The sequence below is a fragment of the Stegodyphus dumicola genome, chromosome 9 (assembly GCF_044657685.1).
Source record: "Stegodyphus dumicola isolate Sdum_Otavi_A_Nest chromosome 9, ASM4465768v1".
Lineage (NCBI taxonomy): Eukaryota > Metazoa > Arthropoda > Arachnida > Araneae > Eresidae > Stegodyphus > Stegodyphus dumicola.
Genome location: NC_140776.1, coordinates 42,753,162 through 42,776,904, shown reverse-complemented (window position 1 = coordinate 42,776,904; position 23,743 = coordinate 42,753,162). Strand labels below are relative to the sequence as shown.

The 23,743-nt window shown below is 30.4% G+C and overlaps 1 protein-coding gene across 2 annotated transcripts in view; it reads right to left on the bottom strand.

Moving 5' to 3' along the window:
* The window catches only part of LOC118185798 (UDP-N-acetylglucosamine transporter-like), a 44,308-nt gene that overhangs the window by 4,913 nt on the left and 15,652 nt on the right, over positions 1-23,743 (bottom strand). Inside the window, exons 3-7 of one of the 2 annotated variants that reach the window (XM_085823378.1) lie at positions 23,273-23,427; positions 18,794-18,916; positions 14,387-14,561; positions 7,682-7,800; positions 3,250-3,383 (exon numbers count right to left, since the gene is read on the bottom strand). In XM_085823378.1, the coding sequence (XP_085679504.1) occupies positions 3,250-3,383; positions 7,682-7,800; positions 14,387-14,561; positions 18,794-18,916; positions 23,273-23,427 (706 nt within the window). The remainder of the gene's footprint in view (positions 1-3,249; positions 3,384-7,681; positions 7,801-14,386; positions 14,562-18,793; positions 18,917-23,272; positions 23,428-23,743) is intronic. The other variant, XM_085823379.1, reaches the window with a different exon arrangement.

Below are 23,743 nucleotides of genomic sequence, written 5' to 3'. Positions count from 1 at the left end.
CTCTGTTTTCAAATTTTCGATTCTAGCTGCTGCCAAATATGTTCCATAGGATTATGATCTGGCAATTGGAATAGTGCCTTAACTACTTCTGGACACTTATATAACAGCCAGAGTCTAACATTGTGCACAGTATGCTTTGGATCATTATCCTGGTTTGTGCTGATGATGGCAAATTTTGCTTCAAGATGTCAAGGTACTTAAACTGATCCATAATGCCATCTATAAACTCTATATTACCAACACTGGAATGTGTCACATATCCCCATACCGTAACTTCTCCTCAGATGCGTTTAACACTTGGTACTAAGTTTTGTTTCCAAAATTCTTCTTTGGGTTTTCTCCACACCAGCATTCGTCCATATGAGGCAAAGATGTTAAATTTGCTTTCATCAGCAAACAATGCTTTTTTTCAGTAGTTGGGTGTCCTTTGTTTCATTGATTTTGTGAAAGCGAGGCAAAGTTTTCAGTTTTCTTTACTGACAAAAAATTTTCTTGATATACTACAGATCACCTTACTGTTCTCACAGTTTCTGGATTTACACATATTCCATATAATTCATGAATTTCTGCAACAAGTTTAAGAGCATTCAATCTTGGATTCTTTTTAATATTCCTTAGAATAAAGTGTTTCATTCCATCAAGTAACTTGGATTGTCTTCCAGATCTTCTTTTCTTTCGAATATGATTCTGTTTCTTATAACACTTAATAATAAAAAAAACTGTAGAATTACTTAAATTATGTAAATAGGGCATTTTTCTAATAGATTTCCTTTTCTTTTGATGTAAATCAATAACTAAACTGCGAGGTTCTAATGATGTTTCCCTTTCATGACCAAGCCATTGCAAGAAAACATTAAAATAAGGAATATTTTCTAAAAAGAAAATTTGAACTGTAAAAGCAAATGATTTTTATATTTTGCCTAGCTTCTTTATCCAAACTAATTCCATAAAATTTTGTTTTGTATTTATTGCAGATGATTTTAATTAGAAATTATGAAAATGTCATATTAATTTTGTGGTATATATATTTTTTCCCCATTTTAGCATAAAATGCTACTTTTTAAATTTATTATTTAATTTTTTCAATTTTATTTACTTCAAAAAGAGAGCTAAGAAAATATCTATTCAAAAGGAAAGTATTCTTTATTATTTTATTTCAAAGCTTTTTTTTTTTTTTTCCTATTACTTAAAAAAATAAAAAAATTATAGTGGCCTATCATTTTTGCGAGACACTACATGTCTGCTAACTAAGCTTTAAATGCTAGAACTTCTTTTCAGATACTTAGAATGAATTTTTTCGTAATTAAATAACATTTGCACCAAATAAATGAATTTGTGATTTGCTCTTTGAGAATTTTGTTCCAGTTAAAGCGCATGCTATTTCAAATAAATCAAGATATAGCTAAGATACGCTAACTAAGCTTTAAATGCTAGAATTTCTTTCAAACTCTGAAATTATCATATATTTACAGACTTTTTTTTTTTTTTTTTTGTAATTAAATAACTTTTGCCCCAAATAAATGAATTTGTGGTTTGCTCTTTGAGAATGTTGTTCCAGTTAAAGTGCATGCTATCTCAGACAAATCAAGATATAGAAATAATAGTTTCCCCCCCCCCCAAAAAAAAATTCCTCAAACAATTATTTTTTAGAAAATTTTTGGCATGAATGACATGAAGAAGATAAAAACAATGTTCACTAGAATGTAATACAATTGATTCTTGTATAATGTGACATACCAAGATTTTAAAATTGTAATCCAATAATATGGCATTCTAGTTACAGTGACTCACTTTTCAAATTAATGTATGCATTCAGTAGGAAAAAATATGCTTCTGTTGCTGTATTTTTATTTTCCTTCTTTTTCAGCAGTTCCATACAATGTAGCAACTTACACAAATGTATATTCATTGCTCCTAAATGTTTAAATATAGTTTTCATAAAAATAAAAAATAAAAAAAATTTAAGAAAAAGTTTCATTCAAACATTTAATGTAACAGAAAAAGGGGGGAGGGGAAAAAGAAACGAAAAAATAACACAAACTAATCATTATTGTTTAGAAGAATGATTACTAGATAAACTTCTGAAGCATTTATTTTGCCATTTCCTTTTAACTGACGGCGAAAAAATAACAATAATAAAAACAGTTAATATAGAAAAAAATTATCTTCTGATATGAAGCATTGCTAATAATATAATGCTTTTCAGAGCACCATCTTAAGCCATTCATTCATGCATCATCATCATCATCATTTCGACATGAAGTGGTTAAAATTACCTTATCAAAAATTTTAATTAATTTTACTTTTTAATATTTATAGTTAATATTGGTTAACTAACCTTTTAGACGCTACAATTTCTTTCAAACTCCAAAACCATCAGATACTTAGAATGAGGCACTTAATTAAATAGCATTTGTCCTAAATAAGCGGATTTACAATTTGTTATTTGAGACTTTTCTAAAGATATAGCCAGCCCAATTAACTAAAGGACCACTAGAATTTAATATACAGCACAAAATCCCAAATCCATATATCTATTAGCAGGCACCAGTCAAAATCAAAATAATAATATAATAATAATAATAATAATATCCATCCTTAATAAGTCTAGGAAGGGAGAGTATAATAACAAAAGTGGCCTCTTTTGTTACAGAGATTCCTATATGTCATTTTTAGCAAGTTACATGGTGTCCAATAACAATGGGCTGATTAATGCTGTATTAATAATGTCTAGAATCGCAATTAAGTTCTTCAGCGGTTGTTGGGCAGGGGCTGGGCCCGTACCAGTGCCTATCCTAAATTCTATACATTCAGCCATCCTTAAATTTTGCTGCTTGGTGCTTCTCTAAATTCTAAATTTTTTACCATCATTAAATTCAGACTCCTGCTCTGGCCCTGTGGGAAAGGGATCATTTTTTTCCTCTGACCTAAACAATAAATAAGTCCCAAAGTTTCCATGTCTAAAAGTTACCTTACTATATTTAAACACGATTTAAAATCTACAAATTTCTGAAATCCAGAATCACCAATGTCTTAATGATTCCAGATCCCATACTTTGTACCCTACCTTTATTACAGTATAATTTTTTTGAATATTACAGAATGTACAAAGGACAGAACAGGTATCCAAACTTTACATAAGAGCAAATAGATAGTACACGCATTTAAGTTGCATAAATTTTAATTGACCTTCCACTCAAAAACATGCGAACATATGTTTTGAACCATAATTTTAATACTAATGCTTACTTTGTTGGCGTGAAGTCATCTAATAAATAGTATGAGCAAACTGTTGATAATACAATTGAAACTGAAGTAGCAAATCCTTTTAAAATATTATCAGCATATTTGATTACAGTTGAAATAACTAAACCTCCAAATGCCTGTATGAGAATAAAAAATACCAGATAAGAATATAATAGACTCACAGTTTAAATGTATAAATGTACAATTAACAGATATTAATGTATAGGTGAAGGATACTTTTTCCATGGATCTTTTCTCAGTGATTTAATTCTCACAACAAAAAAGATTGATTTTAAAAATTAAATCATAGAAGTATATATGCATATATTTTTAAACAGAGAAATTAAATCTAATGTTTTCTATGGAATTCAAAAAAGATCCACAGAAATTATATTTTTTAAAACAAATAAATACTGAAAAATACAGAAGATAAAATTCAATCAACAATTTTTTATATCTTCTAAAATAATGAATTTAGATGTTCTTTTTCACTCCTATTTTATTTATTTATTTTTTAATATTTGCTCTCTTTCTTTTAACAAATTTGCTGCTACATTACAAAAGCTCTTTCTCCGTATATGCATGGCACGCACACACACACATAATGTGTGCATGCATATACATGCTTACAGTTGTTTCCTGTACATTATAAAGAAAAAATAATAATATAATTATAAATAATAATATAATTATAAAGAAAAGATTTTTTTTCTTTATAATTATATTATTAAAATAATAATATAATTATAAAGAAAAAAAAAAAAAAAAAAAGATCCAAACAGACTATATTCACTAATTCACTAATGCCAAATTCTAACATATTCGTTTTTAAATCCTACACCCATCTTAGGCACATCTGCCATTCATCGAAGAGCAGCCTAATAAAATAATGAGACCGTAAAAAAGCAAGGGTGAAAATTAACCTATAATAAACATTAATAGGGCAGTTCTTGAGGTGGTCCCCATCTATATTACCTGATGTCACAAAGGGCAACAAACTCAATATGAAATTCGATGTAAATGTTGCTGTAAATAATCAAGGCCAGTTGTCAAATGAAAGCAAGCAACTTCAATATCCTGGCGTAAGGAATAGGGGATTTTATTTCTTTTGTTGATCCGGATATTCTACTTCTTATCCACTGCTGCACCAACATATAAGGATATTCTGCTATTTTTGATTTGATCATATATAACCTTTTACTATTACCAGGGTAAATGGGAATCAGCTTGGGCCATAAAGCATCCGGCCTTAGCAATTTTGTCTGCTTGCTCATTTCCAAAAATATCACAATGACTCGGAATCAACTGAAGGGCAATGCTCCTTCTGTTTTCCCTTAGCTCAAAAAGTTTAATTTTACAAGAACGAATTTGGGTATTTTCATTATAGTCAGAATTGTTAAGTGAGAAAATAGCAGCTTGTGAATCAATAAAAAATAAATATTTTGATCTAGGCTATTTTAATTTATCAATTGCATATGTTGTAGCTGCTGTCTCTCCATCAAAATTATCACAGTGCTTCCCAGCAGAACAGCTAACACTAAAATGACTTGAAGAAGTGCCAGCATTGACAATTTTATCACATTTTCTGCTGAATCATCTGTGTAAACATGGAACTAGTTGTCTGGAGGGTACCTGTAATAGATAGTAACCAGAGCAGCATCTTTTAACTCATTCAGAGTGGAAAGGTGTTTGCTGACATTCCAAACAAGATCCTGGTGCTTTTCCAGCTTATCTAAATTTAAAACAAGATTCCATTCCTGTGAGAAAGCCTGATATGGCTGTATGAATATTGTAAGTATCATAAAGATAATATAGAGTCAAAAGGAAGAATCTATGAGTCTTTAGTCTTTCACTCGCTGGCTCTAGCAATTTAAAAAAAAAGTCTATTCTTCTTAGGAGTTTTTCAACAAGATTCATAGCATTCTTTTGGTAACTTTCACTTAAAGGCTCCATATGTAATTCCATAGCATCAATAGGAGTCAATTTTGTGCCACCAGTGATCAATCACAATATGTTGTTTTGGAAAATATCAAGCTTGTTTCTAACAGAATCTGAGACAGTAATCATAACCTCACTACCATATTCAACAACAGATGAACATAACTTGTATACACTGTACACAAAACATCTTGGGTCGAGTCCCAAGTAATACCTGACAGACTTTTCAGTATTATAGATCACAAACAGCCTCAAACAATGACTGCATTCATTTGCTTTTTCCAACATAATTTTGGGTCTAAATGAGTGCCCAAGTAAATAGTATCATATGTTTTGTTTGGATCTTTATTATTATTATGAAAGACATAGCATTTAGTACTCAGGAAGAACAATCGGAAGGTAGTTTTTTCAATATTTACTACCATATTATTTTCATGAGTAAAAGTGTTAAGAACGTTTAAGGCTCACTGATAGACACTCTCCAGGCCAACAAAGTAAGATCCCATAGCACTCATCATCAGCAAATAACAAGATATTAATGCCTAGGATAGATCTAGAAATACTGGCAATTAAATCATAAATCATGATATTAAAAATAATAGGACTCAGTACCATTCCCTGTGGTAACCCTGTTTATTTGTCAATAACAAACACATTTTGACCATACTTATAAATAACTGGTCAAGAAAACTTTTAATCCATTTATAAAAGTTGCCAGAAATGCCACAGAACATCAACCTTTTAAGTAATCGGCTCTCCAAATTTTATCAAAAGTATTTTTGAAATCAATGTATATAGTAAGGGTACCTTGCTTTCTCTGAAAGCCATCCTTTATCTCTTTATAAGCAGACTATTTGTTCAGCAGTACATCTTTGTCTCTGAAAACTCACCTGCCTTTCAGATATCACACCAGCTTCGTCCAACACAAACAATCTGTTTTGCAACTAATTTCTCATTTAATTTACATATAATGTTTGCAAGAAAGACTGAGAAATGAGCAATAACTGTCCAAATTCTCTACAGTTTTGTTACGTTTGAGAATGGTATTATCACAGCTTTTTCTCCAGGCACTTGACAAACCATTTCTCCAAGTTTGGTTTATAAACTTCAATAATACAAGTTTTGCAGAATCTCTAAGGTTAGTAAGAAATTCAGGTAAGATTACATCAGAGCCTGCACTCTTATCCTTCACTAAAATTCCAAAATTGTTTTCAGCTCTTTCATACTGAAATCAGTATCAAAAAGCTTTTCAAACCTTGGTGTATTTTTGCCTTGTATAGGTCTTAATTCATTTTTCTTTATTTTGATAAACATAAATTTTAGTTTAAAAGGAAATTCTTTTGAAACCAGTTTGCTCAGATATTAAAAACTGAATTTAGGATTAACTAGCAGTGTTTTGTACCTTCAGCCATTCAAATAAATACTGAAGGGTCTGAATTCTCAATAGATTCCTTGAGCAAATAAAACAAGATTAAAAAAAAGGGCTATGGATTACTCTTGGTATAATGTATATACAGGGTGATTCTAAATTGTTTTTACAAATTAAGAGGGGTGATAGTACTCATATAGATGAGCAATAATTACCATAGAACATAGGGTCACATTCCACTCTGAGAGGCAGAAAAGAGTAATATTAGAATCCAATCTGAACTTACAACAGTGTTGGGAGAGCGAATGAATGAGATGAAAAACTGTGCAGTCAGTTTAGTGAAAAACTCACAGAGAGTGCACACAACGGATAAAACCGAAAACTTGGCGTTCAAGTGTTAATTTGAGCTCAGACTTTGATGGCAAACTTTCAAATTCACATCTTTGGTTTGCAAGGTCTCAACCTAGCAAACAATTGCAACAAGTTAACTATCTAATCAAGGGATGACTATTATCGACTAACTCGAACTTCCACTGTATGCCGAGATTATAATGAAAAGTTCAGGCTATGTTCCGGCTGTCAGAACTTTGTGTGCCGTAGAAGGGCACTTCAAGTAGAATGATTGCAGCACAGTAAGTCCAGGAGGGCAGGATAGAAGATAGTGAAGGGGGGGAAACTGCTACCTTGATAGTATCAAACCAACTTTGAATTGGAGTTAGTTGATAACATTCAGGCCTTGTTTAGATAATTAACTTGTTGAAATCGTTTGCAAGGGTTGAGACTTTCCAAACCAAAGATGTGAATTTGAGAGTTTGCCATCAAAGTCTGAGCTCGAATTAACACTCAAACGCCAAGTTTCGGTTTTATCCGTTGTGCACACTCTCTGTGAGTTTTTCACTAAACTGATTGTGCAATTTTTTGTCTCATTCATTCTTTCTCCCAACACTGTTGTATGTTCAGGTTGGAATTCTAATATTACTCTTTTCTGCCTCTCCGAGTGGAATGTTATCCTATGTTCCATGGTAATTATTGCTCATCTGGATGAGTACTATCACCCCTCTAAACTTGTAAAAACAATTTAGAATCACCCTGTATAGAAAAACTTATTCATATGTATAAAAAAAATACCTGAAGAAGTACTACTATCCAGGTTGTAGTATAATATCCTTGAAAATATCCATGATTTGTAACTGCATGCAGATCTTGAATAATTACAGCCAGAGACCCAAGTATTATACTAAATAAGGCTGTAATTAATAAAAGAAATGTTTTCTTTTGTTACATTAAAGATATAATATAGAAACTAAATCAACAAAATCAGACTTAGTTCAAAATAAAGTATGCTAACAGAATAAGAAACACAAAATGTTAGACATTCTAACATAATAGATACATAGGGAACACAATAAAGTATGCTAGCAGAATATATACATAGGGAAAATGATAAAACTTTAAAATTTGATAAAAAAATTAATGCATATTAAGAATTAAATAAGTCAAGGTGTTAAGAATATTTTTTAAGGCCCATAGTAAGATACTCTCCAGGCCAACAAAGTGTTCTTTTTTAGTGTAAAGTTCAAAAGTTAAAATAATTAACAAGTAAGAAAATAAAAAAGAAAATTAAGCTGAAACAGTTAACAAATAAGAAAACTATTTTGGCAATAAAATTTGCTTTTATGATGAAATATACCAGTAATGGGGCATTTTGCCATCAATCTTTATTTATCTTCTCTAATATTTCTTAAAGCAGTACTAAGTTCTAATAAAGTAATTGCTCATTAAGTTGATTTTCTTACTTTTTATACCATACTTAAATGCCCACAATATAATCACTACCAGGACCCACAAAACAATCACGATCAAGACCCACATATTCTTTCTATCACATTGGTTGCAAAGACATATTTACTTATATACATATAAGTAAGGCCATTACTGCTTCAAAAGATGCAAACTTTGGTCGCTTAACCTGACGAAGTTGATCTATATTCTTTCCTAATTATGACTGTTGATATTTTAATTAGAATATAAAGTAAAATTAATGTAATTCTATACTAATTAAATAAAAACTATCCAGATGATCAAATATTAAAAATAAATTTTAGAGTATAAACTTCATTACCATTCATTATAAAATAAGCTTTGTCTTAATTTCACTTTCAAACATTTTAAGTTTAAAAAAATTGTATAAGAAAATATTTCACAAATAAGGAGCAAAGCTTGAATTACTTGTGAAGCTATATTCATTTTTTTAGGAAAGATACAAGTAACAGCCATTGTTATAAATGAGGACATTGTCTTTCAAAAAGAGACTTTTAGTTATGAACCTTCAGTCTGAAAAAAATCAGTGATACAGACAACTACTCCTAATGACAGATATTGACATTTTAATCTAACCAAAGTAAAAATTCAATATTTCTATAACAATTAAATCAAAATTAATTTATAAAGCTCATTCCATATGTTTTAAAATGGGTCCATGATACTTAGCTGACATGTGCATTTAGTCAACATGGACAATTAGCCAAAAAGGACATTTAACCAACATGGACATTTAGACAGCAGGATAATTAGCCAGTGCAGACATTTAGCTGATACGGCATTTAGCCAACATGTACATTATTTACCTGACAGCATGTTTAGCTAATAATGCCTACATGTAAAAAAAAAAAAGGGACAATCAGTTCATATTATATGGTAAAAAGACATTTCTGGGGTACACAACGAGAATGTTTATGGATAAATATCACATTTTTATGTTTATTTAATGATAACGAGACTACAGATTTTTAAAATTAGACAGAAAAGCAGCTTTATTTTGACCTAGATTACATCAGTTTCAAGGTCAAGTACATATAAATTTCTCTATTTCAAAGGGGAAAAAGAAAAGTTTGGCAATTGGTGGAGCAAATCATTTTATATGGAAAGAACTGAGTGAAGAAAAGTAACATGACTTGTCAAGGAAAACAATAATGAATAGTGGAAAAGCTCAGATATTAGAATTTATGTCATTAACGAAAGAAGAAAAATTTTTGTTAATGTAAAAGGGCTTAAAGAAATCCAGTTTATTAACTGAAGAATCTTTATATACAATTTTTGTACACTGGAAGTCAAAATTATAATTAGTGTCCAATTGTGATTAGTTATGAAAAATTAGTTTATTTCTTCTTTCAGACATGCAGTTCTACCTTTCCTGATGAAAAATTTCAACATTCTTTCAGTTCTGCCAATAGATGTCAAATCACACAGCCATGATATGAACAACAGTTTTGCCGATTAGTGACAAAATATGACTTGAATGGTTGGTTCATTTCTTGAATGAAGAACTGGTTGGAAACTTACAGAAAATTCAAGCAATTCCACAATTGATAGAAAGACTAAACAGTATTACGGCAGTGCTATTACAATTATTTTTAATTGTGAATGTGTTTTATAATGACAAAAAGGAATTTTTAGTTGCCTATTAAGTATTGTTATGTGCTACACTTTCTTTTGTTATTTGCAATGCATTTTTAAACATGTTTTAAGAAATTTACTTCTTATTGTATGCTAAAGATTCAAAACTATATAAACAATTTAAAAATTAAAATAATATTTATCAAAATTTGGCATTTGGAACAGCTATATCCCAAACTACATAAATGCATAATCAAACTTGATTTTAAGATAAATATTTTAATCAAATTTTTTACATTTATAACAATAAGAATAAAATAAAATTATTAAATTTATACAACCTGTAATTTTACAGTTAACACATTTTCAGTTTGTTAGAAGGCTGGTAGCTACACAATGAAGTTATTGACTTTTTTTTTAATTTACTCTGCCTTAGCAGCAAAACATAATGAATAACAGCAAAGTAAAAGGAAAACACCTTTTCTAAAAAACACTCATAAATATCACTTGAAATTCTTCAATGTTAAACACCTTACTTCACAATATTTCCTACATACTGTGTTTCATATTTTCACATGTTTTGTATTTAACTGAATTCATCATAGGGAGGGCTGACCTCATATTTCATTAAAATTTTTTATAACTTAAATTTATACAATAAAATTTTTTATAACTTAATAAATATATACTTATAATCTGATGAAATGTAATGCCATAGGAACATTACATTTCATCAGATTATAAGCATGGTTCTATCTCACAAATATGGTCAGCATTTGTTAAGACTGGTTTCATTTTTGGGTAGTAGAAATTGCCAATCTGAATTATAAAATTTCATATATTGATCATAATTCTTGGTCTAGAGCTGAAATAGTTTACCTTAAATCTCTTCCTGCTCGTTTGCCTCTCCTTGTAAAATCATGTCCTTCTGCTAACTAAAAAGTATCCTCTTTTTACTATTTCATATATTGTACTCCCAAAATTTGCTTCTCAGAATACTTGCTTTCTGAGAAACTAATTGTTTGAAATTAGTTTCCATTGAGAGAGTATTTTCTGCCATTGACAGTGAGGAAGTCTTTCAAAAATGTTCCTTCTCCCATTATGAATGACTCTCAGATTTCAAAAATGTTCCTTCTCCCATTATGAATGACTCTCAGATATTAAAAATAATTCCCCAACACATTTTCATAATATTTCATCTCTCTAAGAGTTACAAAGTTGCTTGGATTCTTAACAAATTCAATTGAGGCTGTTTTTGCAAGTATCAAAAAAATTTGTTGTCCAGTTCTTAAAGATAAGATAATTTTAATTCTTATGAAAGCTTATCATGTCAGTATGGTTTCATATATATTGGCCCACCTGAAAAAGTGTTGAAATTTCTCATCAGGGAACATGAATCATGTGTTCGAAAAGCAAAATTTTGATAGCTAATCACAAATGGACATTTAATCATAATTCTGACTTCAGATCTTCAAAAATTATCCATACACCTTCTCCAGCTAGAAAAATTAGACTTCTTTGAACCGATCCACATTAACAAAAATTTTCTTAGCCAGTTAATGAGATTAAATTTTCAGCTCTTTCAAATTTCTAGTATCTTAGTTTTTTCTTGTTTCAATGTTATTTTTCTCGACAGATTAAATTACATTTGTTTTCACTCATTTCTTTCCATATAAAATCGTTTTGCACCTGTCGAAATTGATTTCAAAATCTACACCAAAACAAGATTGCTTGTCTGCCTAATTTTAAAGTCTATTGTTTCTTAAGCTTTAATTAAAGAAAAAATATGCTACTTATCCATAAAACTTTTTTCTAATTGAAAATTTTAAATCCTTGTGTGCCACATAGTATTACACAAGTCTTACAGAGGTAAGTAAAAAAAAAAAAAAAATACAATGACACAACACACAATAAAATAAACTTATAAATTCACAGATGACACGTAAAAGATAAATTTACAAATTTACAGAAGAAAGGGAAAGCCATTTTATGTTGGACAAATACGTGAAGAAGGGGAGGAAATGTAATATTCACAGAGTTTAACTTAGAAATGAGGTCCTTTCGTTCTTCCTTGAGCTTTGAACAATAGAACAACAAATGTTCGACATTTTGCACTCCCCCGAAACTGCATGAACACAAGTCTGTACTAGATAATCTAAATCTCTTCAGATATGAATTGAATTTACCATGTTCACATAGTATTATTACACAAGTCTTACAGAGGTAAGTGAAAAAAAAAAATACAATGACACAACACACAATAAAATAAACTTACAAATTCACAGATGACACATAAGAGATAAATTTACAGAAGAAAGGGAAAGCCATTTTATGTTGGACAAATACGTGAAGAAGGGGAGGAAATGTAATATTCACAGAGTTTAACCTAGAAATGACTTCCTTTTGTTCTTCCTTGAGCTTTGAACTATAGAACAACAAATGTTCGACATTTTGCCCTCCCACAAAACTGCATGAACACAAGTCTGTACTAGATAATCTAAATCTCTACAGATATGAATTGAATTTACCATGTCCAGTTAGAAATTGAGTAACTTCAAAATTGCAGAAAAAGTGTTTATTATTGAGTCTGTGAGGAATGGAAGGAAAATATAGTTTAGTCAAAGAGGCAGTAGTAGAATTCCTGTATAGTTCATTCCACCTTGTTGTATATTCTGGAAACAGCTTTTTGCCAGATAAATACACAGAGTGTTTACACAATTTTTGAACATTTCACTAAAAAAATTAAGGGGGTAAAGGCAAATGCTTTGGAATAAAAATTTCTAGAAACAGCTTATTTTTTTAAATGAGAAATACCATCTGTTATTTTTTAATTTATTCCTCTTTCAACACGTTGCATATATAGACAAGCTGAAGATTGAATGATATGTTTTTACACTTTCTGAAGAGAAATATTCCTATTCCATAATCCAGAAACATTGCAAAATGTGTGGTATTAAAATTTTAAAAGTACAAAATAAGCAATACTTTTTAATAGGAAAGGAAAAAACTATCAATCATTACTTCCACATGGAAAGAAGATTCCACATGCGTACTTGAAAAAGGTATGTGCTGTTTCTAAAGCTTCTAAAGTTAAATCGTTGGTAACAACAGAAAATCCACCAACACAGAAATCAATTTCAAAGCCTTTAAATACATCTGTAGCACAATAAATAAAATAATAAACCAAGTTTTGACACTTAAAAAAGCTAAAAATTAGAATGTGCATCAGTTTTTGCTGAAACATATGGCTCAATGAGGAAAAATTTGTAGAATTCTGTATGAAAACTCTTTAGCAGGAGGTAAATGGTATAACATTGTGACCCCTGATGAAGCACGGGTTTACCTAGATGACTGCAACAAAAAAAAAAAAAAAAAAAAAAGGTTTACTTATTACTGAAAATGAAGAGAAACAAAAGCAAAACTTGATTCTATCGGTGTAAAAAATGTTTCAGTAAGGGATGTATGATTGTCACAGGATTCTCTTGCAATAAGATATCGAAAATAAGGAGAGTGGGGGAAAAAGTGTTAAAATAATTTGTTCAAATGTTAAAATAAAAACTTATAATCAAAAGAAAGTCTTACATACAATATTTACAGAAGAGATTCCATTTTTAAATCCCAATGACATTCAAACAGTGGAACTTCAAGACAAAACAAATAGTCCTACTTCAGAAAGTACCACTGCATTCTTTGAAAAATTGAAGACTGATGCACATATTGCATACATATCTTTTTAATATATTCCTGTGAAGTTCCCTAAGGTTTCACCTATGGACTAATGTGCCTTAGGTCTCTTGAAAAGACATCTTTCTAAGCACAAACCCATCACGACTGATGGGCTCTGGAAAGTAGTGGAACAGGAATGGAAATTCTTTGCAAATTTTATGAAAAGCCTCTCTATTGTGGAAATCATGATACAGACTTACAATCCAAAAGAAAGGTTATCAGACCAAGCATTAAAAAAAATTGTTTTTCTTTTAAACATTAATTCAATAGCTCCAAAATCATTCTAAAAATTTGTAAATTCCATCTGTATGGACAAAAACTACCACTCTGTTTACTAAAAAATTATTGCATATTGTTTTGTTTACATATATGTATTATCAGCTAAATGTCTTGTTGGCTAAATGTCAATGTTGGTTAAATGTTCTATTGGTTAAATGTTCTGTTGGTTAAATGTTCTGTTGGCTGAATGTCTTGTTGGCTAACTGTTCAATTTGGGTAAAGTTTTATTGGATAAATGTCCTTGTCAACTAAGTGTCTTTCAGCTAATTGCTGTCAGTTAAGTGTCCGTGACGATTTTAAAACTACTCTAGAAAAAAAAAGAAAAATCAAATGTGAAACTTTCCTGATCTTAGTGAAAATTTAATTTCTAATTAACATTTCATATTAAAATATAATAAGAAACTCAAATGTAAATTCAGAACCAAAACTAACCTAATTGTATGTTTCTGATCCATAATGACTGCGCAGAACTTTTGACAAGTTTTTCAAAGTATACACCACTAAATCCACTAGAAAAGCATGCAATCAATACAACAAAAAGTCCCAAGAATTTTGAGGAGAAACTATGATCAACATTCTCTTCTACAGCAGATACAGAGGCTGGCATCTGAAAATGGATTTTTATAACATTCTCACTATATATTTAGTAGTAATTAATGCTTATTTAACTGAAAAGTCTTAGCTAATGCAGCTTGGGGTACTTGAGATAATGATCATAAAAGATGATAACATTTCTACTGTTGGCATAAGAATAATAGAAACAATTTTTATTATAATACATTATACTATATAATTATATTAATACTACAGTCAAAAGTCGTTAATCCGGATTCGTCTGGACTTCAGCGATTCCGGATTATCGATTTTTCTGGATTATAGATCATCAGTTTAATCTGGTAAGATGGCATGCAGAAATTATAAAATTAAAAATATGAAACTGTAATTTATGAAATAAAGAACAATTATGATCTAAAGGGATCATTTACAAAAAAAAAAAAAAAAAAAAAAAAGCTTAATATTTATTTGTTTACTTTATTATACATTTCTTTCAATGTAAGTTGTTTAAGTTGCTTTGTTTTATGTGCTAATACTTTCTCTTTAATTCTATATAAACAGACATAAATTCTTGTTCAGTTACAAGTTCCACTGTTCAAGTCCTGTAATTGCTGTGCCGAGAATACCGACTAACTCGTCAATCGAAATTTTTTTGTTTTCACTAACCTCTCTGTCACTTTATTCATGCCTTTATCCATTTTTTGCAGCAATTCCACTTTTTCTTTGATGGACATCGAAACATACTTTCGTTTTGTGGATCCTTTGGGAGCTCCAGCATCAGAAATTCTATTTGACATAATCGAAAGTTCAAGCTCACTTTTATAAAATTGCTCTAACTGTCTCCAAAAAATAATAAGCCGGATTCAATTCGAAGATTAAGGAACAACCCAATCTGCAACATTAACTGAAATAGATAATTAGATAATTTTAGCTTATACCGTCCGTTACACATTAAACGTGCATGCATAAGTGTATTATGTGCTTGCGCACTCACATAAGCAGCCGTAAAGGTGTGCGTCACTTTGACGCATGCGCAGAAAGTTTGTAGCTTTGAGGTCCGGATTATGGGTGTCTGAATTAACGACTTTTGACTGTATATGCACAGAATATACTTTCTTCTTTAAGCTTAATGTTATTACATAAATGAATTTATATATCATAATATATATTTATTCAAGGAAGAAGTTACATACTTTCTTCTCAAATCAATTTTTAAAAATGATAGATAAAAATATATGGATAAATTTCCATAAAATGAGTTACAAAAGAGTCAAATCTGCTACAGTTTAAACATAGTCACTGTTAAAAGATATTATAAACAGATCAACAAAGTTGATATTTACCATTATCACACAGCAGCTGTAAAATCACAACACAGTTTTTTATAAGAGTCAATGAACAATATTATATTTTAATATAAATTGGGCACTTATTTGCAAAGATTACACTATCTTAAGGCATACACTTTAATAAAAATATTTGAATTTAATGAACTCTTCTAAGTTCTACTACAAAAAAGATATTAGAATTTCCTAATTCAAAAATGTTAACTGCAATTTTCCAGGTAATTATTTCAGTAAACACGCATCTTGCAATTGTTTAACTTTTATATTTTAATTTTTTATGCTTATTTTATATAAAATTATATTTTTAATATTACTGAAATGTATATTGTAACTGTACTTATCATTAAATTTATTCCTGAATTAGCCTTTGCTAAAAGTACTATGTACTTAAATGTAAATTTTACAGGACGGAGTGGGGGGAATCCTAATCAACATGAATGCTTAAAATTTTGAAAAACATATGATTAACCTAATATTGTTATATACAGTACAAAGTCTTTAATCCGGACATCCATAATCCGAAATGATTTATAATCCGGACCTCAAAGCTACAAACTTTATGCACATGTGTAAACGCATACGCATGTGCATAATATGTTTATGCACGCACGTTTAATGCACGTGTCTGCTACGCATGCACATAAAGAGAAGAGAGAATTAAAGAGAACGTATTAGCGCAAAAAACAAAGCGATTTAAACAACTTACATTGAAAGAAATGTTTAATAAAGTAAACAAAAAAATATTAAGCTTTTTTTTTTTTTTTTTTTTTTTGTAAATTTTGATACCCAGTTAGGTCTGGAGTCAAACTGGGCTTGGATAACAAAACGGGAAACATATTCCATGCTGCTTCAAGTCTATGCCACACTTTATTGTTTGTTTTTTGTTTATGTGTAACGGACCATATTAGCTGGAGACGGGTGGTGGAACAATCTCTCAGCAACCCATGGCCAGATGTTTTCAATGGGTGACAGATCAGGAGACCGTGCAGGCCAGGGCAGCAATTGAATACCCTGTGTATCAAGAGCTACTACAGAAACTCCTGTTTCGTGAATTTAATGATGGTACAAACTACACCCTGTGTATCGAGGAAGGTCACAACACAACTTGCAACATGTAGTCTTGCATTATCTTGTTGGAAGATGGCATTTGGCAGGCTTCGAAGATAGGACACAACCACTGGACATAAGATGTCAGAAGTGTACCAATCTGCACTCATATTACCATAAATCCGAACCAGAGATGTGCGTGGCATGTACCGAATGGCTGCCCAAACCATCACACCAGGTGCAGGGCCCCTATGTTGATACCGAATGCAAACAGGCAACGTGTGGTCTCCTCGGAGCCTCCACATTCATGTACGACTATCAAAATACTGCATGTAGAACCGAGACTCTTCTGAAAACATGATATTGTGCCACTCCTGTATCCAGCTTTGTCGTTTGGCACACCAGAGCCGCTGTCTCTCTCTATGCTATGCTGTTGCAAACATCAAAGCACCGTATGAGTGGATACTGGGCTTGCTGAAAACATGATAAAATAACATTTTCTGACTAATGGTCTGTGATGTGGTTGTACTGTTTTGCAGGGATGACCTCACAATATGTCTGTCCTCTCGGGCTATAGTCATGGGAGGCCATTGAGATTCTGCATGGCATTCAGTACGATCCTCAGCATTCCATTGATTCTATATTCGTATGATAGTGGTTGAATGTCAACCAATGCGACCAGCCATATCAAGGAATGATAATCCACATTCTCTATATGAAACGATCCTGCCTCTATCAAATTCCGACACTTGTTGGTAAGCATTTCTTCTTCTTAGTCGAAGCATCATACAATATTCTGAGTAAACCCTGACCTTACAAGGCACTTTCCAAATGAGAAATCTACTACACAACTTTCTTTTTTATGCAGTGCTTCAGATGTCGTTTCTCCCTCCTGCATTGTTTAAATGGGCTGAAATACTAATCATTTGCATATCCCAACTTTTTCTTCCTTTCATGTGATTTTGATGTTCATCAGATTATTCCTTCTATTTTTTTTTAATTTAGAGATAGTTCAGTGTTTATTTACTTAAAGCTCAGAACCTTTCATATCAAGCTTTAAAACTAACAAAAATAGGGCAGGCTGGCCACTTAAACAAAAAAACATGATGAATAAAATTTTATTTTTATGAAGTATTTTTCTTGAATGACAAACATTTACTAAAACATAGTTCATGGAATATGTTATACAGCTGTTAACACAATTTTTCAGATATATAATAAAATTTTTACTTTGTGCTAAAACCAAATAATGGAATGATTACTCTTATATAAATAAAAGTAATGTTCATGTTAATATTTATTAACCTTTCTCTTAATATGCTTCTCGTCTTCATATAATAAATAACAATGAATGCCATCTCATCAACTAAATCAATTAACGATCTCGTTGATATAATAACATTTATTTTCAAGCTATTAATCATTTATTCATATGAAGCAAAGATTTACTTATGTGAATCAAACTGGCATAACTCATTTGTTTTAATTGTTGCAAAATAAGAAGATTTTTACATAACTTAAAATACTCAAATTCTCATTCTTATACAATGAATGTTTTTTTTTAATAATGATGTACTGATTTTAATAATTCTCATGAAATGACTGATACTCATTGTGATAACTGAACCATCTCTACATGTTAACATGATTAAAAGATTATTTTTTTTTATTTTAAACATTTAATTATTTTTAATTAAACAATTTATATAAAGTTTATCTAAATTTATTATCAATGATTAATTATAAACATAAAACACAAAAACGCGAGATTCCTATTTCCTCAGCTCCTTTCCTCATTGCAACATTCCTAAGAGAATTACAATAAAAATAATTCAAAAGCAATTAAAGTAGATGAACATATATTGCAGAACAAACAGTATTATTAATATACCTGTACAAGAGCTACTCCAATCATTAGTAGGACTAGAGCTAGCCACTGAGTGATAGCTAATCTTTTATGAAGAATCATCACGGAAAACATGGCAGTAGTAAGAATTTTTAACTGATACGTTACCTAAAATACAAGAAGAGAAATGTTAATTTATGTATGAGCATATGTATGGAGAGATTCCAAGTCCCCTTGAAAAGTTGGGATCTTTCTATGGAACCAACAATGATTCTTCTGTTTTAGTCTACTATTTTGCTTTTATTTTTCCACAGTAGTGCACATTAGCTTTCACATACATTTTATTCTACTGTTTCTGTTTTATTTTTCCGCAATAGTGTTTTTTAGCATTAAAAAATGCCTTCTTATTTGGCATTTTGTACTGTAATGATCTTGTATAAGCGACTTGAAATTTCTGGTCTTTGTGAAATATTAGTTCTAAATTTCTTACTTTATGTCTTTATATATATATACATTTATATGTATGCAGGGTTACCCACTCAAACAGGAGAATAAAATTCCCTGACTTTTCCACGCATGCACGTAATGCATATTGGCTGTGCTGAGAGGTACCACTTAAAAACACAAAAATTTGCCAATTACATGTAGCTTATTCCCAAAGCTTTACTACTATAAATATAATAGTTCTTTTCTACACTGAAGATTGAGATTAGAATCTGCCCAATCTAGATTACCGTAATTTCCAGAAGAAAGGCCGCATCAGCGTAAATGCCGCACTCGAGAAAAATGGCGGGAAAAAAATTTAAATTACACAGAAACGCCGCATGAGCATAAACGCCGCAATAGATTAAATTGCGTGTGACATCGTCGTGGGCTGTATAGATGCAAAAACTCAACCTAAGTCCTGATATATGACATACCAGCTAAGAAAAATGCATGAAATGAAACCATAACTCAAAAATAAATTAAAGGTAAGAAATGTATAGCTTCTGTGCCGTTTAGAGACATTTTCAAAAATTTTCCGCTCCCTAATTAAAAACTATCCAACAAGTACTTGTACCCTAACTGATGGGATCTGTATTTGGCAGAATGCCAAGAAAAATCCATTCATGCTGAAGGGGAAATACGTCAGAGTTCGTTATTGCGAGGCAGGTGGACTCGTGTCCGCCTTTGAAAAAAATTGCAGAAAAGGCAGGGGTGGAAAGAGGATGGGTCCTGGAAGATTCATCGAATGGCAGAGGAGAGAGACTATTCAAACTGATGAGAATGTTGAATTGAAAGGGGGAAGAATGTTATTATTCTGAAATCTCGTTTAGGGTGAATAAGGCATGTAGGTCCGTTCAAGGGAAAGAACGTAAACAAAATAATGTTCGTAAAAAGCAACTGAGTGGTCTTTTGTGTGGGAACAGCACCAATCTATGCACAATGACAAGGCCATCCAAACTATGTACAATGACCATCATAGGAAATATTTTATTTTTAGTGCACCTAAACGTCGCATGGGTAGAAACGCCGCACCCGCTGAAAATTTATGTTTTAAACACGTAAACGCCGCGGCGTTTCTTCCGGAAATTACGGTAATTATTATTTTTTTGTCAGACATCTTGCAGCTAAATGGAAGAAAGAAATCTATTTAATGATATTTTAAAATAAATTCAGGTATTTTATATTCATTTAGCAGCATCCATAAACAAAAAATATGTGCATTAAATTTTGTGATGGTATGTCATCATACTGCTAGAATTAGTTTCAGGAGTATGCCAGAGAAAATTGACTGAAATTTGAAAATGAATAAATTTAAAAGGAAGCCACATTAAATTATATGAATAACATTAAAATAAAGTTAATTATTTAAAGATTAAAAACTGAATTACAGTAATCAATGATATTTTGGTGAATATAATTATATTAAATGGTTAGTCTAGATGACGGATCATTATTTTTTTTTATTTTATTACAAAATGGCAAATAAGGCATTTATTAAAAAGAAAAAAAAAAAAGGTTTAAAAGATTTTGTTGTAAAATCATAATATATGGTACGATTTTGAAAACTGTCACCAACACGAAAATGAGCCGTTTACAGCTCATCATAAATGTCTGTTTTACTGCTTATCATAATGTTGCCAAATCCCGTGTGTACTGTATACCAGGATTAAACCAATTTTGTTTTATATGAAAATGGGAAGGTATTTTCTTTAGTTCAACATGCACTGCACATGTGCATGTGAATCTGTGGATTCTTGAGGTTGCTGGATACCAAAGTTGCTAAAAGGCAATCTGATTGGAGATGCAAAATTTAGCTCTATGCCAGCTGCCCAAATGATACTCATGCGATACATAATTCACTAACAAAGTGATCGCTTCTAACGTTGACATAAAAATCACTTTTTGGGGGGGGATCACCGTATGAAATTTTCTGAGTTTTCCAGATTTTGACTAAATTATTTAAATTCCCTTACTTTTTTAGACAATTTTCGAACTCCCTGACCCTGGTTTTTCAGGTTTTCCAGGGAGGGTCGCAACCCTGTATATATTATTAATATAATACCCCAATCTGTCTGCAGAACTTTACTATTTCAAGTATTTGATACACAGTAAAAATACATGATGCATACTTGGAAAATATAATAAAAGAATTAATATGCTTTTATTAGTTTTTACTAATTTAGGTTTCCAGCTTTATAAATAATTTAATATTTAAGAAATAGTCATAAAAATATAAAAAATGAGTAATAAAAGCTTACTTTTTCTCCCTAGTTCTTAATATACTTATTTCATAATATCTGGTTTGGTGCTAAAAACAGTTTTTAATATTTATGAATTTGACTATTTGTTTTTAGAACCAAAAATGCTTCCCTTTAGAAACAAGAAAATACATAAGCAAATGTAAAAATTATTGCTGATACATAACATGAATTCATGTCTTGTTATTTCACATATTTTTATATTTCCATACCAACAGTCAAACAGCATTCTTACAAGGAAAAAATGAGTACAAAGTGATGTAGTTCTCATGTCATGAAATGGACACATCTCGACATACCTGCAATTTTACACAAAGTTCCCATTCAAAAAAATGAAACTGTTTTCAAAAAATTTTGTAAATTATTTTTGCTGAAGTGAACTAGGCAACTGAAAAGACATGCCTATGATCAAAATTTAAGTCTGTAACCACTTTTGTCAATGCTCTGTATATATCCATATTTTTTTTGCAGAATAAACATTATACAAAATCAAGATTTTTTACAGCCCAGATGAAAAATTGTTAGCTTAATACTTTTTCCACGGTTAATTCTCTTTACTAAAATTTAAAAACATTTCAGAAAAAATCTCAGAACATTTCAGAAATGTTTTTTTAACACCAAACTGAATTACAGCAGAGAAGTAAAAAAATATACTATACTGTCAGATTCCCCCCTATTCTTGCTCACCACCCCCTTTTTTGGCAAAAAAATATTATTATGCTTCTATTAGATTTCTTTTTTTGTACCAGGTTTTGGTAACACAATTAAATCAATAAAAATACCAATTATAAAACAACCTAAATCATATTTAGTACATAAAATGTGAACAAATAATGCAAACAGCCAGACACCACTTATTTCGGAAAATGTTCTTAATCGTATCAGTATATCAAAGTGTATAAGCTAATTCTAGGAATCAGGACTTCAGTGCGTGATTGATATGTATAATCTACTTTGAACATTTGTTAAGCTTTCTTAATAACATCAGTATGTCCTAAATTTGGTTCTAATAATAATTTATTTCACTAAAAAAGTGAAAAAACTAAATCTATATATAATTCTCTAAAATGATTCAACTACATTTTACAAAATTTAAAATCAAATAATAAATATTACAAACAGTAAAATCTGTGAAACATTATTCAAAGTCTCTGAGAAAGTTACATGGATGCCATGTAAGTATAGTCTCATAAATCACTAAACACATAAGTTTTAAACTGAAATACAAAATCAAATGACAACTTTATAAAAATAAACTAATACCATTAACTATTGGATGCACATACATAAGAACATTCTAAGTAAAGTTAAAGTGTTTTGCACTAACAAAAGCAAATAAAACCAGATATAATTAACACAGGAAATCAGCTATGATTCCTCGTGTTTAATAAATATTCAAGCATAATATTCAGCAGTATTATGTGGTTGTATATAAGCATGAGATATCAAAAGCCTTGTCAACCATAGAAATAATGCTATTCAATCTACAAGATTGTAAATTTCTATGGAAAACCCTGAATAATCCTTTCAATTTCAGTTAGTGTTTTTCTGTTAAAAAAAAATATTGTGTTACTGAATTTCAACTGTGTCCTAGTTTAATACCAAATCCTATCTAAATATTTTACTTACAATTGAATAACTGGTAATAAGAACTGACTATAATTTAACAAAAGTTTCACATTTACAAAATATATATCAGTGTACAGGAAAATCTTTTAAAAGCCAACCAGCCTTTTTAACATTTATAACTATTTAGTTCTTTACAAAATAGCAAACTCACTTGATATGTTGCAGCATCTAAAATTGAGAGAGCAAGGAACAATAAATTATTTTGTATGGTATATAACCCAGCAGGAACAATGAGTTTTAATGTTTCTACAGGCTTGTTCCATATTTCCTGGACTAGGTGTTTTCTTAAATCTGATAATGACCATCCTACAACAATTAAGAAAAGAAAACAATTACTAATTAAAAAGGGCTGGGAAAGACCATTAAAACAGAAAAATGTAACATCATATATCAAGGAAGTACTTTATATGGACACTGAAAATGTCAATTGAAAATTAAATCATAACTTTATTTCTTTTACTACATTTATTGTATTTTAAAAATTCATAAATATATGACAATATTTTATCAGATTACAGATTATATATGTTCTTAAAACATGACAGAAATCATATTACTACAAATAATGTGACATGTTTCCAAAAATGTATGCTATCTTAAATTGAATACTTTGCATAAGTTG